This window comes from Hypanus sabinus, unplaced genomic scaffold (genome assembly GCF_030144855.1).
Source record: "Hypanus sabinus isolate sHypSab1 unplaced genomic scaffold, sHypSab1.hap1 scaffold_160, whole genome shotgun sequence".
Taxonomy (NCBI): domain Eukaryota; kingdom Metazoa; phylum Chordata; class Chondrichthyes; order Myliobatiformes; family Dasyatidae; genus Hypanus; species Hypanus sabinus.
This window is the reverse complement of record NW_026779679.1, coordinates 763095-777326: the sequence shown is the minus strand read 5'-3', so window position 1 is coordinate 777326 and position 14232 is coordinate 763095. Positions and strand designations below refer to the sequence as shown.

The 14232-nt window shown below is 46.4% G+C and overlaps 1 protein-coding gene across 1 annotated transcript; it reads left to right on the top strand.

The window, feature by feature from the left end:
- The first annotated feature begins 897 nt into the window (after positions 1-897).
- LOC132387177 (NACHT, LRR and PYD domains-containing protein 3-like) lies at positions 898-13015 on the top strand. Its single transcript, XM_059959524.1, has 6 exons — positions 898-952; positions 1049-1114; positions 9977-11414; positions 12009-12095; positions 12252-12419; positions 12556-13015. The coding sequence occupies exons 1-6, from the start codon at positions 898-900 to the stop codon at positions 12641-12643; spliced, it is 1902 nt and encodes a 633-aa protein (XP_059815507.1). The 3' UTR covers positions 12644-13015.
- Positions 13016-14232: the final 1217 nt, after the last annotated feature.

Below are 14232 nucleotides of genomic sequence, written 5' to 3'. Positions count from 1 at the left end.
ACATGTGAATCTGTACCAGAGATGGAAAGAGGTGAAAAGAACCCGCGGACTGGCAGGGAGCTGCTCGATGTTCAGAGTGAGTTGAGCAAGTAACAGCATTAATTGCAAATATGACAGGAAGTTTCAATCTGTGAAAAATGTACAGAGTGACGGCAGGATGTCAGTGAGAACCGGGACATCATCAGTGAATGCCACAGGAGCCTGGGTCTGTTCAGTTCTGGGTGGAGATAATTCTGTTACAATCTGTAACTGCAAACAGTGTGAATCGGGGAACATTGCCATGTTGCAACGTGTAATCACTGAGAAAACCTCTACTGGAAAAGGGAAGTGAAAGGTGTCAGATGTCAGCCAGTAATCCGCTGTCATTTTAGACACTGGCGGACTGAGGAGATGAATCACATCATAAATTCTGCAACTTCTCTGAGGCTGTTCAGTCTGTTATATAAAATAAAATCCTCCAGTTTTATTTCTTCCTCTGTGATCGTTATTTTATGATTTCTGCTTTACACCGTCAAATCCGGTGAGGGATTATTTATGGAATTGGAGCCACGTCAATGAAGCGGTCATACACCAGCCAGGATCTCATTGACTGGTGGACCAGGTGCACAGTGAATGTCCCTCCCTGTGCTCTGCACTCAGAGTGTACACTCCATGTCCAGACAGGATCGGCACCCGTCCGGGTGACTGTTCAGTCTGATCCCGTTACACAGCACATCATTTACTTCTCATTCTCTGTGTGAATCTGTCAGTCCCCAATATGTTCACCGTTACTCTTCACAGAAAATCTCTGATCTTGCTGATAAGGGAGAGCGGGCGGACAGTTCTAAAATCCTCCTGAGCCTGGTGATGGAGAAAGGCTCCCACGCCCGGAGGGTGATTTGGGAAACCTTTATGAAAATGTGGAATGATGTTCCAATGTTGGACAAAATACATAACGAAATACAGATGTATGGTGAGAAAATATCAGAGATTAATTCAAATTTGGATTGTATACAGCACACTTTAAAATTTTACATATCATTCCCTCAATGTGTTTAAATTCAAACAGGTTGTGATCCCTCCCATCGATCAAATGCCGCTCAAGGTTTAATCAAGGTTCTCAGTGAGCTGAAAGGTAAGTGAACGTGCATTGAACATTGAAGAGTATAAAACAGGAATAGGTCATTAGTCATATAATATTGTGCCGAACCAGCTGAGAGGTAAATCTGCATAACCCAACTCTAATCTCTCCTTCCTGCACCATGTCCATACTCCTCCATCTTCCTTACATCCATGTGTCTACCCAAACGTCTCTTAAAAGCTTCTAATAATTTGTCTCTATCACCTTACCGGGCAGTGCGGTCCATGCAGCCACGGCTCTCTGATGAATAAAAAAGCTCTCCCTCACATCATACTTCCTTCTACAGCATCTCACCTTCAATATATTCCCTCTGGTAATAGACATTTCAACCGCGACAAACTGGTGATCGCTGTCCACTCTATCTCTGCCTCTCATAATGTTCTCAACCTGTGTCAGAGCTCCCCTCGGTCTCCGACGATCCAGAGCAAACAATCTAACTTCATCCAGCCTCTCATCATAGCACATGCCCTCTGAACCAGGCAGCATCCCTCTCTAAAGCCTCAACATCCCTCCGGTAGTGGGGCGGTATGCAATAGCCCAGAATGGACTGCAGCAGAGTTCATTAAGTTGAAACTTGACCTCTGTTTCCACCAACGGTTGTAATTTGCGTACGGTGGTTAGGTTGTTGAGCCACAGGGATCTGACCAGGTAAATATGGGCACTGTGACAGAGAACACAGTGAGACACATGGAAGCATGTTTCTTAGAGCGAATGTTTTCAAAGGTCATTTTGAGGAAAGAGGCAGAGAGCTGGCGATTTTGAGGAAAATTGTTCACACCACTCCAGGGCCTACAAGTTCCTCCTCTGCGAGTCTACGTGGAGAAAGGGAGAGGGGGATATGGAAAATGGCATTAAAAACTTATATTTCTTCACACAAGATGTCAAAATCTTCTCTTGACAGCCACTGCCCTCTCCTGAACAGACTCTTTCTTAACCGTTTTCTAAACTTCCCCCTGCAGATTATCTTTTCTTAGAGTTGGGCGTCCACTGAAGTTCCAGTCACAGAATAGTAATAATAGCATCACTTTAATTAGAAAATCAGGTGACATTCCAACTGGTCTGTACCACAGAGCAGAATTGAGTTCAGATCTGCACCCCCTAGTGCAAACACTGCTACAGTGTTAGAGGGTGAGACTGGGGGACATATTCCTCAGCTCAGTCCACAGAAGCTGAAATTCATGTCTGCTGGTGTTGTGCGCTGGACACTGTGGAAGGGTGAGAGATGGGAATTAGGACAGAGAAACCAAGGGTTATGGGATCGCAGCAAGGAAGGTGAAAATGACTGAAAATATCTCTAAATAATATTGCAATTAGTTAAACTGCGACCGTCTGGATGGAAAGCTCACTACATCTATAGGCCCATCATGACTGTGAAACAGGAGCCCGGGGCAGTTCCTGGGCTCAAGAGATTGTGAGGCTTCATCACTGCAGACTGAGTTAGATCACTCAACTGCACATTTAACAGAGGAGAGAGCTTAGGAAAGACAAACATCACAAAACTTATTAATATTGCATCAGCCCATGTTTTACCTGATTATTCAAATCTCTCAACAGAAATATAAGGAACCTCGGCCAGAACCCTGGTACTGTCTCTCTCAATTACAAGAACAAATTCCAAAGATGATAATTTAAATATGGGACCAGAGTGAGATGAATCAGGATGTTTACAAACTACTCACCTCTGTTAATGCTGTTCCAGTCCACATCATATCAATGAAACCCCTCAGTTTCTCTGCACCATGGGTTTGGTAAATCGCTACAACCTTTTCGTTCACTATTCCTCATGTTGTTTGCCGAGGGAACAAACACGACAGTGAAATTCCTACAGCCATTTCTGTACATGAAACAGAATCTCTCCATGACAGTTGAAGAACACCATTTCTACCACTGTCATATTCTCTAAAGAAAATATGTCTACAATTAATGTTTTCCTACGCTCCCAATTACAGCCGAACACTTTGAATGGAGACCCCACACACCCCTGACAGGGTTCAGAAACACTGCGAGACGGCAAACAGCCTCTGACAGGGTTCTGACACAGTCTGAGACCCCACACACCCCAGAAACGGTCCTGACACTCTATGAGACCCCACACATTTCTGACATGGTCCTGACACACTGTGAGACCCCACACACCCCAGACACGGTCATGACACACTGTGGTAAGGTCTTCTCACATTATGAGACCTCACAGTTCGCTGGCAGGGTCCAGAAACTCTGTGAGACCCCATAAATCGCGAACAGGGTCCTGACACACTTAGAGACCACACTCATCGCTGGCAGGTCCTGACACACAGCCAGACACCAGACAACCCTGAGAGGTTCTGGGCATACTGTGGGACCACACACACCCCTGACAGGGTCCTGACACATTGTGAATCCCCACCCACTAATGACAGGGTCCGGACATACTGTGAGACCCCACAAACACCTGGCAGGGTCCTGACACACAGTGAGACACCAGACAACCCTGACAGGTTCCGGGCATACTGTGGGACCACACACACCCCTGACAGGGTCCTGACACATTGTGAATCCCCACCCGCTAATGACAGGGTCCTGACATACTGTGAGACCCCACAAACACCTGGCAGGGTCCGGACACACAGTGAGACCACACGGACACCCAGCAAGTTGCTGATACATAGAGAAACCCACGCACTCCTGACAGGATCCTGACACACTGTCAGACAGCTCATACCCCTGACAGGGTCCGGACAAACTGTGAATCCCCACCCACTAATGCCAGGGTCCTGACATACTGTGGGACCTCACACACCTCAGACAGTGTCCCAACGCACCATGAGACACCACTCACCACTGACAGGGTTCTGACACATTGTGAAGGCTCTAACACCCCTGACAGGGTCCAGACACGCCTTTAGACACCACAGAACCTTGGCAAGGTCCTGATGCACTGTGAGTCTCCACACAGCTCTGACAGGTTCCCAGTACTCTGTGAAACCCTACAGATCCCTAGCAAGTGTCCTGAGACACTGTGAGACCCTACACGTCCCTAACAGGTTCCCGGCACTCTGTGATACCCTACATGTCCCTGACACACTGAGATCAGATCTTATCAGGGAGATTATTGTAATGATCCCTTATGAGGCAGCTAGGGACTGCATAATAGAATCGGAAACGCAATATAATCCAGCAGAAGTGAGAGGAAAGCTAGTTGATTTGGAAGCTTCTAAAATCTAACAATAGGTAACAAAAAGAAGCATAAAGAAGGGATGAAGACAAAAGAAATAAGTTATAGTCTATCACACAGAAAATGATGGAGAAACTCAGCACATCTATGGAGAAAGTACAGTAAACGTTTCGGGCTGAGAACATTCGATGGGACTGGAGATAAAACGCTGAGGAGTCGATTTGAATGCTGGCAGGCGGGGTGGGAGGGGAGAGAGAAATTCCAGGCGATAGGTGAAATTTGGAGAGGGAGGGATGAGCAAAGAGCTAGGAAGTTGGTTAGTAAAAGAGACAGAAGGCGTGGAAGAAAGGAAAATAGAGGTTGGAGAGAGCAAAAGAGGGAGGCGTAGTTGATCTCGGTATGGTCTGTTGTCTCTCGATGAAACCAGTGCCGAGCGTCTGCACTGTGTCCGCCAGAACAAGCGTGATCTCCCAGTGGCCACCCATTTTATTTCCACTTACCATTCCCATTCCGATACGTCAGTCCATGACATCCTGCACCGTCAGGATAATGCCACACTCGGGTTGGAGGAACAACACCTTTTGAGCAGCGTCCAACCTGATGGCATGAATATCAATTTCTTAAGATTCCAGAAAGGCTTCCTCTCCCCCTTCACCGTTCCCCATGCCCTCGTACGTCTCACATGTTATCCCCTCGCCTGTCCATCGCCTCCCTCTGGTGACCCTCCCCACCTTTTTCTTGCTTCCATGGCCTCCTGTCTCTATCAAGAATCAACTTCATACACTTTGCTTCATCCCCTCCCCTCCAAGTTTCACCTGTCACTTCTCTCTCCCTCCGCCCCCTCCCCCTCCACCTTTCGAATCTACTCCTCAGCTTTTTGTCTCCCGTCCTGCCGAAGGATCTCGAAAGAAAACGTCAGCTGTTCCACAGCTGCTGTCTGGCCTGCTGAGTCCCTCCAACATTTTGTGTGTGTTGCTTGGATTTCCAGCATCTGCAGATTCTCTCTTGTTTGTGGAATTACAGGCCAGTTTGCCTAACCTAAGTGATTGAAGCGTTGGAGTCTATCCTCCTCATATGTTACACTACCACCCAGCTTTGTGTCATCTGCAAATTAGCCAATGTTCCTTTTAATCCCTTCATCTAAATCAGTAATGTATATTGTAAATAGCTGCGGTCCCAGCACCAACCCTTGTGGTACCCGACGAGTCACTGTCTGCCATTTTGAAAAGTACCCATTAATCCCTGCTCTTTGTTTCCTGACTGCCAATCAATTTTCTATCCATGTAAATACCCTACCCCCAATACCATGTGTTTTAATTTGCCCACTAATCTCCTATATGGAACCTTATCAAAGGCTTTCTATAAGTCCAGGTACACTACATCCACTGGCTCTTTCTTGTCCATTTTCATAGTTAGATCCTCAAAAAATTTCAGAAGATCAGTCAAGCATGATATCCCCTTCGTAAATACATGCTGACTCGGATCCTGTTACTGCTATCCACATGTACCGTTATTTCATCTTTTATAATTGCCTCCAGCATCTTCCCTACCACTGATGTCTGGCTAACTGGTCTATCATTCCCTGTTTTCTCTCTCCCCTCTTTGTTAAAAAGCGGGATAACTTTAGCTATCCTCCAATTCTCAGGAACCGATCCTGAATCTATAGAACATTGGAAAATAATTACCAATGCGTCCACGATTTCTAGAGCCACCTCCTTAAGTACCCTGGGATGCAGATCATAAGGCCCTGGGGATTTATCAGCCTTCAGTCCCATCAGACTACCCAACACCTTTTTCTGCATAATGTGAATTTCCTTCAGTCCCTCCATTATCCTATGTCCTCTGGCCACTATTATATTTGGGAGATTGTCTGTGTCTTCCCTAGTGAGGACAGATCCACAGTATCTGTTCAACTCGTCTGACATTTGCTCACTCTTCCTAGTAAATTCACCTGTTTCTGCCTTCAAGGGCCCAACTTTAGTTTTAACTAACTTTTTCCTCTTCACATACCTAAAGAAGCTTTTACTATCCTCCTTTATAGTCTCCGCATATTGCCTTTTTTAGTAATCTTTTATTGTTCTTTAAATGTTCCCAGTGCTCTGGCTTCCCGCTCATCTTTGCTATGTTATACTTCTTCTCTCTTATATTTTAGACTCTCCTTGACTTCCCTTGTTAGCCACGGTGAGAATCACTGATCCTGCTGCTCCCTCTCAAATTGTAGATTAAAACTTAACATATTATTGGCTCCTTTACCTAGAGTTCCCTTATCAAATCCGGTTCATTACACAACACTACATCCAGAATTGCCTTCTCCCTGGTAGGCTCCAGCACAAGCTGCTCTGAGAATCCATCTAGAGGCCCTCCACCAACTCCCTTTCTTGGGGTCCAGTACCAATCTGATTTTCCCAGTCTACCTGTACGTTGCAATCCCCCATTACAACTGTAGTATTACCTTTGCAACATGCTAATTTTAGATCTTTATTCAACTTGCACCCTATATCCAGGCTACTATTTGGGGGTCGGTAGATAACTCCCATTAGGGTCTTTTTGCCCTTACAATTTCTCAGTTCTACCCATACTGACTCTGCATCTCCTGATTCTATGTCACTCCTTGCAAGGGACTGTATTTCATTCCTCACCAGCAGAGCCACCCCACCCCGTCTGCCCACCTGTCTGTCCTTCCGATAGGATGTATATCCTTGAATATTCATTTCCCTGCCCTGGTCCTCTTGCAGCCATGTCTCTGTTATTCCTACAACATCATACTTACCAACTTCCAACTGAAATTCAAGCTCATCTATATATAATACTTTTAATCCATTACTCCCCTTCTTGTCACATTGGTCCTATTGCACTTGGCCATACTCTCCGATCCCCTCCTGAGCTTTCTGCCCCGTAAATTCTGATGTCTTTCTTAACTTTTCTTATTCACTCTTTCCCTTTAACTCCATCCTTATATTTCCAGTTCGTCTCCTCCCCACACTTACTAGTTTAAACACATGCGTGTTGCAGTGGCAAACCTGCCTGCCAGAATGCTGGTCCCCGACTGCTAAGGTGCAACCCGTCCCTTTTGTACAATTCATCCTTACCCCGAAACTGATCCCAGTGGTCTAAGAATCTAAAACCCACAGCTCTGCCAGTCGTCTGTCTCTTTGGCTTTGCTTCAGTGCCAATTTTTGACTCGCAGACCCGTCCACCTCTCAGACTGGCAGTGTCTTCTGTCCCAAGCTTCCAAGAGGGTGAACATGATTTCAAGAGGCACATCCCCCGGGGTCTCCTGTACTTCAAGCTTCCATCTCTTCCTCATCGTTGCCCCCGTTCTCTCCTCTGTTATCTTCGGATGTAACGATTTCACTGTAGGTCCTGTCCAGAAAACTCACGTTTTTCCTGGATGAACCTGAGGTCATCCAGTTTCCTCTCCAGTGCCCTAACACGGTCTTTCAGGATCTGAACCTGGACACGCTTTTCACAGTTGTAGCAGCCGGAAACACCATCAGTGTCCCTGACCACCCACATCAGGCAAGCATCACACTGAACCAATTTACCTGTCATCTCTTCACCACCTCTCACCCTCACCAACTGTGGCGTAGTCTCCTCCCTCAGCTTCCTCACCAAAGACTCGCCCTTTCCTCAACAAGGCTGCTCCCCGAGTCAAAGCCGCAAAGCTCAACTCCTTTACTGGCCGCTCCACTTGAGCTACCCCTCTATTTATTTGTCTGAGTTTTTCAAACTGCTTGGTCACCTGAGCTCGATTGCTCAATCAGCTGCTTTCTGCTGATTCTGAGCTATTCAAATCTTGAATTGTCTAATTAACTGCTTTCTGTTAAGATATTCAAATCGTAATTGACTTGATTGCACAGTCAAACTGCCAAAATCTCTCAAGCCAAAGACTCGCAGTTCCCTCACAAGGCTCTACCCTCGACAAGGCCGCTCCATGAGTCGAAGCCCCAAAGCTCCAGACCTCTACTGGCAGCTTTGCACTGGCCGCTCCACTTGAGCTACCCCTCTATTTATTGGTATCAGTCTTTCAAAACCGCTTGGTCACTTGACCTTGGTTGCCCAATCAGCTGCTTCTGCTGGGCTCCTTTACTGACCGCATTTGTTGATGATACAAAAATTGGCGAAGGGGCAGATAGTGCTGAGGAAGCAATGCGATTGCAGCAAAACTTCGACGAATTGGAAGAGTGTCGCAAATGGATTACAATGTTGGGGAATGAATGGTAATGCATTTTGGCAAGAGAAACAATAGGGTGGACTATTATCTAAATGAGGAGAATGCTTAAACATCACAGTGTAATGAGACTTCATGCTGGCTGCTACCAAAATTCCTCGGTCTCTGCTCTCTTTAACTCCCGACCTGTAAACAACATGGTTTTCAAACGTGTATTTAAAGCCATAGACCAGTGGTCTCTCCCGTTTCCACAGACGTTGGCTGACCTGTACTCACATCTACATTCGCGTCCTTCGACAGCTGTGATGCAGAGGGCAGGCCAACATGCTGCATAACTGTGGCCAATTGGACAACGGGTAGTCAAAACTGCCCAAACGTATCACCGGCACTCCCATCCCACCTCTCATCAGGGACGTTTTTGCCGAACTGCTCTGGAAAAGGGCCAACAGCGTTAGGAAGGATCCCCCCTATCCTGCCTATGGGCTGTTTGCCCCGCCCCATGAGGGAGGAAGCTACATATCATCCACAGCAGGACCACCAGACTCAAAATCAGTTACTTTCCTCAAGCAGTAAGACAGATCAACACATCCACAACTAACAACCGCACCCCACCACCAGAACGATTGAAAAAAATACATGAGTTTTCCATTGCATACACTATCTGAGTTTGAGCTTCATCAGAGCCAGAATAACAATTATTTCCTTCTCCTTTACACGTGTATATTCAATCTTGGATCTGTTGAGCATTTACAACACAGACTCTTTAAGAGACCCGGTACTGCAGATCTGCCGTCTCGAACCATTTTCTGGACGAACCCAGTGAGCTGAGCAGCATCTGTGATGATGGAAGTGGGGGGTGGGTGGATTGTCTGTGGTTTGTGCCAAAATGCTGACTGTCTCAATCTCCTGAACAAGACATTGACATTTTCTCCCCCAGCCACCCAGCCACAGAGCAGATGCTGATCAGCGAATATACTTCTTTGCATTTTGAATCACTGATGTTGAGAGGGGAGATTCTCATCTTCACAGCACAGTTAATATGGAAATATGATGACCATGTGTTTATCCAGACCAGGCCTCTCTGTTCAGTCAGGGGACTGTTATGCAAATTTACTTTACTGTACGGACATTCATTGATTAATTCAACTAATGCAAAAGCTTTGGGCTCACTCTTGTGTGCTTAAATAATGAGTTCTGAGTTGAGACATCTAACAGTTTGAACACTGTCTGTTCCCATTGAAGATGTTCAACAGAAACACATGGAGACTCTGCGGGCACAAACTGAAACACTGAGAGTCAACACGATCCTGGTGAGGGAGAAGGTGAAGGTTTTCCACCTGGTTGATCGATACGCTGAGCTCATCGTCATTTCTGCTGTTCGAGATCGGAGACTGGTTGAACATGAGCTGCTGGCAAGACGCAGAGACCACGAGCGTTGGAGAGAGAAACATCTCCACGGAGAGATGGAAAAAATCCAGACTGATCAGTTATTCCAGAGCAGCTTTTCCCGAAGTAAATCCAAATCTGGGAGATCAGCAGCAGTGGCCGGAGTCGCGGGGATTGGGAAAACAAAAGATTGTTTATGACTGGGCCACGGGGAAAATATTCCAACAATTCCAGTTTGTCTTTAGTTTCAAATTCCGGGAGTTAAACTCCATTAACTGCAGAACAAACCTGAGGGAACTGATTCTGGATCAGTATCCTTACTTTGGGAATTTCCTGAGAGATGTCTGGAAGAACCCACAGGGATTGTTGTTCATATTCGATGGTTTGGATGAATTCAAACACAGAATCTATTTTGCAGACAAATGGAGAGATACAGAACCTAAGCACCAGTGTCCAGATCCCGAGTGCTGGTGTGAAGTGTCGGACATTGTGTACAGTTTAATCCAGGGCAAGCTGCTCCCAGGGTGTTCGGTGCTGGTGACCACCCGCCCCACTGCGTTACAGTTATTGGAAAAGGCAGATATCAGGGTCTGGGCAGAAATCCTGGGATTTGCTGGTGAGCAATGGAAGGAATATTTCATGAAGCATTTTGATGATCAGACGGTGGCGGCAGCTGTTTTCAAACACGTGAAGGAGAACGAGATCCTGTATACCATGAGCTACAACCCCTCCTACTGCTGGATCCTCGCACTTGCACTCGGCCCTTTCTTCACACAAAGAGACAGGGACCCACAGCAAATTCCCAAGACCATCACTCAACTGTATTCCTACTATATTTACAGCATCCTGAAAAACCACAGCCGTGAGATTGAGAACCCCCGTGATGTGTTACTCAGGGTTGGTCAGATGGCCTTCAGAGGAGTGTCCGATAAGAGAACTGTGTTTACAGATGGAGATTTCAACAACTACAATCTACAGCCTTCCCAGATCCTGTCTGGGTTCCTGATGGAGCTTTTGGGGAGAGAGGATTCTGCCCAGTGCGTGGTGTACACATTCCCACACCTCACCATCCAAGAGTTTACAGCTGCAGTCGCACAATTCCTGACTATACATCCCGAGGATATCCTGAAATTCCTCACTGAAGCCCACAATACGACAGATGGGCGATTCGAGGTATTTCTCCGTTTTGTTGCTGGTCTCTCCTCCCCATTGACAGCTCGGGGTCTGGAGGAGTTTCTGGGTCCATTTCCTCATGAAACAACCTGTCGGGTGATGGACTGGGTGAAGGAGGAGGTTAAACGCCAGAGTGAAAACACATCGAGTGAAGCTGGTAAAAGGAGGCTCCTGAACACATTTCACTACCTGTTTGAGTCTCAGAATCGTGAACTGACTCAGACCGCACTGGGATCTGTGGAAGAACTTTCATTCAGTGAAATGACACTGATCCCAGTTGACTGCGCGGTCCTGTCTCATGTTGTCAGACTCTGTGATACAATAAAACGTCTCGACCTGTCGTACTGCCACATTTTGTGTGAGGGAATCCAGCAGCTGGGACCCTGGCTGCACAAGTTCCAGGTATTGAGGTAACCTAATTTCTCTCTCACTCTGAACTGTGAAATTGTTCCATTGTGTTGTTTCAATGTAAAGGGATTTGGGTAAAACTATAGTGAATATGATTGTGAAGAATTGTGACAAATGCGATCCCCCTTCCTCCTGTGAGATGTCTCTTCCCCAACTCCGTTCCTGCTGTGGAATCTCTCTTCTCCATCCTGCTTCGTCCTGTGGGATCTCTCTTTCACATCCCCCTTCCTCCTTCATGTCCCGTCTTTCCATCCTTTTCCTCAGATGGTGTCATTTCCCACCAACATTTCTCTATTCACAAATCTTCCTCACTGTGGGACTTTCTCCCCTTCAACCCTGTCCCTTCCGATCCACTCACAGGTCAGGAACACTTTCCTAACCATCGCGCAATGAGACAGAATATGAGGAGTTTACAAGGTCACACCGACAGACTAAATTACTGACATCAGTGAATCCCCTGTAACTGGTCAGTGAGGGACATTGACAGTGATGGGAACACTGATCAGTGATTTACTGAAGGGTTTAATGTTTCCTGAAATAACCGAGTGAGAGAAATTCCTTCTGACCCATTCATTAATTTGTCTGTTTCTGTTTAGTCTTGGACGGAATGACCTGGGAGATTCAGGAGTGAAACTGGTGTCTGCGGCTGTTGGGAACCCGGAGTGTAAAATACAGACACTGAAGTGAGTACCAGACTGTGGGAGATTGTGTTTACAGACACTGGGTGTCTGACACTGAACATTAATGTGATCAGTAATTGTGTTACTGATAAATTCTGGAAATTTGTACTGCCCCTGTCTCTCTGTGTCCTTCACCCTCAATCTATCTCTCATTTCCAGTCTGAACCATGTCGAACTTACAGATTCTGGTGCTGAGGATCTCGCCTCCGCTCTCAGTACAAACCGATCACTGATAGAGCTGGACCTGGGATGGAACCCGCTCACAGACCAGTCGGTCCACGCTCTCCGCCGGCTCATATTGACCCACCCGAGTCTGGAGCAGATCATGTGAGTGTCTGTGTTAATGTTCAATGTGATAAAAATTTCATCAGATCCGCGGGTTTTCTGGTACCCCAGTACTCTGTTACTGACACGGTTATATAATCTGGTTTCTTTTTCATCTTTATTTTTCCATCCGTTTCAGGCTGGCAGTGAATAACTTCAGTGGGACTGGGGAGAATGAACTGGAGTCTCTACAGGAGTCTAGACCCGGACTGAGAGTGTACCTGTAAACGTCTGAATGTGTGAATATACCCGTCCACAAGATGGAGACAATTTGGCCGATACCCCCTCCCCCTTTTAACTCCCTCCCTTATCTTTCCGCACTCCAGAAGCAATTCGCAAGGTTTCAGAAATGACCCTGGATCTGCGGTGATCTGGGACACGGCCCTGAAGTGTGATTTGATAATCATCAGCTCCGTGATGCAGAGTGACAGTGAGAAACGGGACTGATTATTCAAACTGCCCCTGGTTGTCGCCGGTCAGTTAATTGTGTGTGACTGTGAGTGAGTCGGGACCAGCTTATTTATTCCCGCACGTCAGCAGCTCACAAATCGTTTAATTTACATTTGTCGATGAAATCAATAAACCACTGTAACATCCTGTCTTCGTTTCGGACGAGTTTTATTTGAAGTTTATGCTGTCCCCCGCACCCTGGGTGCCTAGGATCTCATCTCCACCCAGCCCCCTTGCTGGGAAACTCACCCCCTCCTTACACTCCACAAAGAAAGGGAGGGGGGACAGAGAGAGAGCTGGCCTTATTTGGCGGTCCTGCATTTCTTTCCACTAGGAGGGGAATGCTAACGACACGGATATCTTAAGGACAGAGCGGAGTTGAAAACGTCAGTATACGGAGCGGATTCTGTACATGGCAGAATATATTCTGTTAAATCATGCCAGTATTTCTCAGAGACAAACGTGTTGGTGGTTGCGCTCATAACTCACAAAACAGCGAGTGGCAGCCTTAACAGCCAATTGTATTCCTACAGCTACAATATTTCAAAATCTAACTGTTCCTCAGGTGGATTCAACAGCGGCTTTGCCCGTCATTAAGGTTTAAAAGTCCACAGCACGGGCAGGAAATTCTATTCATATACATTTGAAGAAATGTAATAGGGACATTTATGCGCGCATGCACGCACAACAGATGTGGGAAGATGGTTTAAGCGATGGAGGGAACCGTGCACAGCTCTGAGCTTCATGTTATTGGAAATAAACATTATAGTGGGAAGCTGATCAAAATGAGGTAAACACTGATGTGGTCCAGGGCTGATGAAGAACTACACCGCTTGTCGGTACAGCGAGTATATTTCATATCTGGTGGCACATAGTGGGACGAGTTGGGGTGGTTTTGGTGTCTGACCGACCAAAGTGGATCTGCTGAATATATTAAAAAAAACAATGACGTTAATTGAAAGTCTGCAGAAAGAAACAGGGAAGGTTCTCATGTGTCCCTGGGTCACGTCCACACTGAGGGGAAACCGGTTCTACTTGCAGAGGAAACAGCAGGCGTGACTGTGAAAAGTGCCGGAAATGCTGGAAACATCGATTCCGGAATGCTTGTGGGAAGAGAGCCACAGTGAAAGTTCAGGTTGGAAAATGGGAACTGTTCTGACCGCTGACAAGACAAATGTGGAAAAGTTGTAAGCAGAGCCGCTGACTACTCACTTACTGGTCTCGTTGCACATTTTGGTAAAATTACGCAGAAGGATCTAAGTGAGCTAATGCCAATAGTATTAATGTGTTTGTGTTACATGCCGACAGCTTTTGGACCCGAGACACCGGTGATGTAATTTGTTGGTTCAATAGCAGAATCAAAGGT

Bases quoted from the DNA above. Each gene is read 5' to 3' on its own strand.
- LOC132387177 (XM_059959524.1), top strand. From the start codon at position 898: ATGTGGAATGATGTTCCAATGTTGGACAAAATACATAACGAAATACAG. The intron at 953-1,048 runs GTGAGAAAATAT...AAATTCAAACAG, and splicing joins TAACGAAATACAGATGTATG to GTTGTGATCCCTCCCATCGA. The intron at 1,115-9,976 runs GTAAGTGAACGT...CAAATCTGGGAG, and splicing joins GGTTCTCAGTGAGCTGAAAG to ATCAGCAGCAGTGGCCGGAG.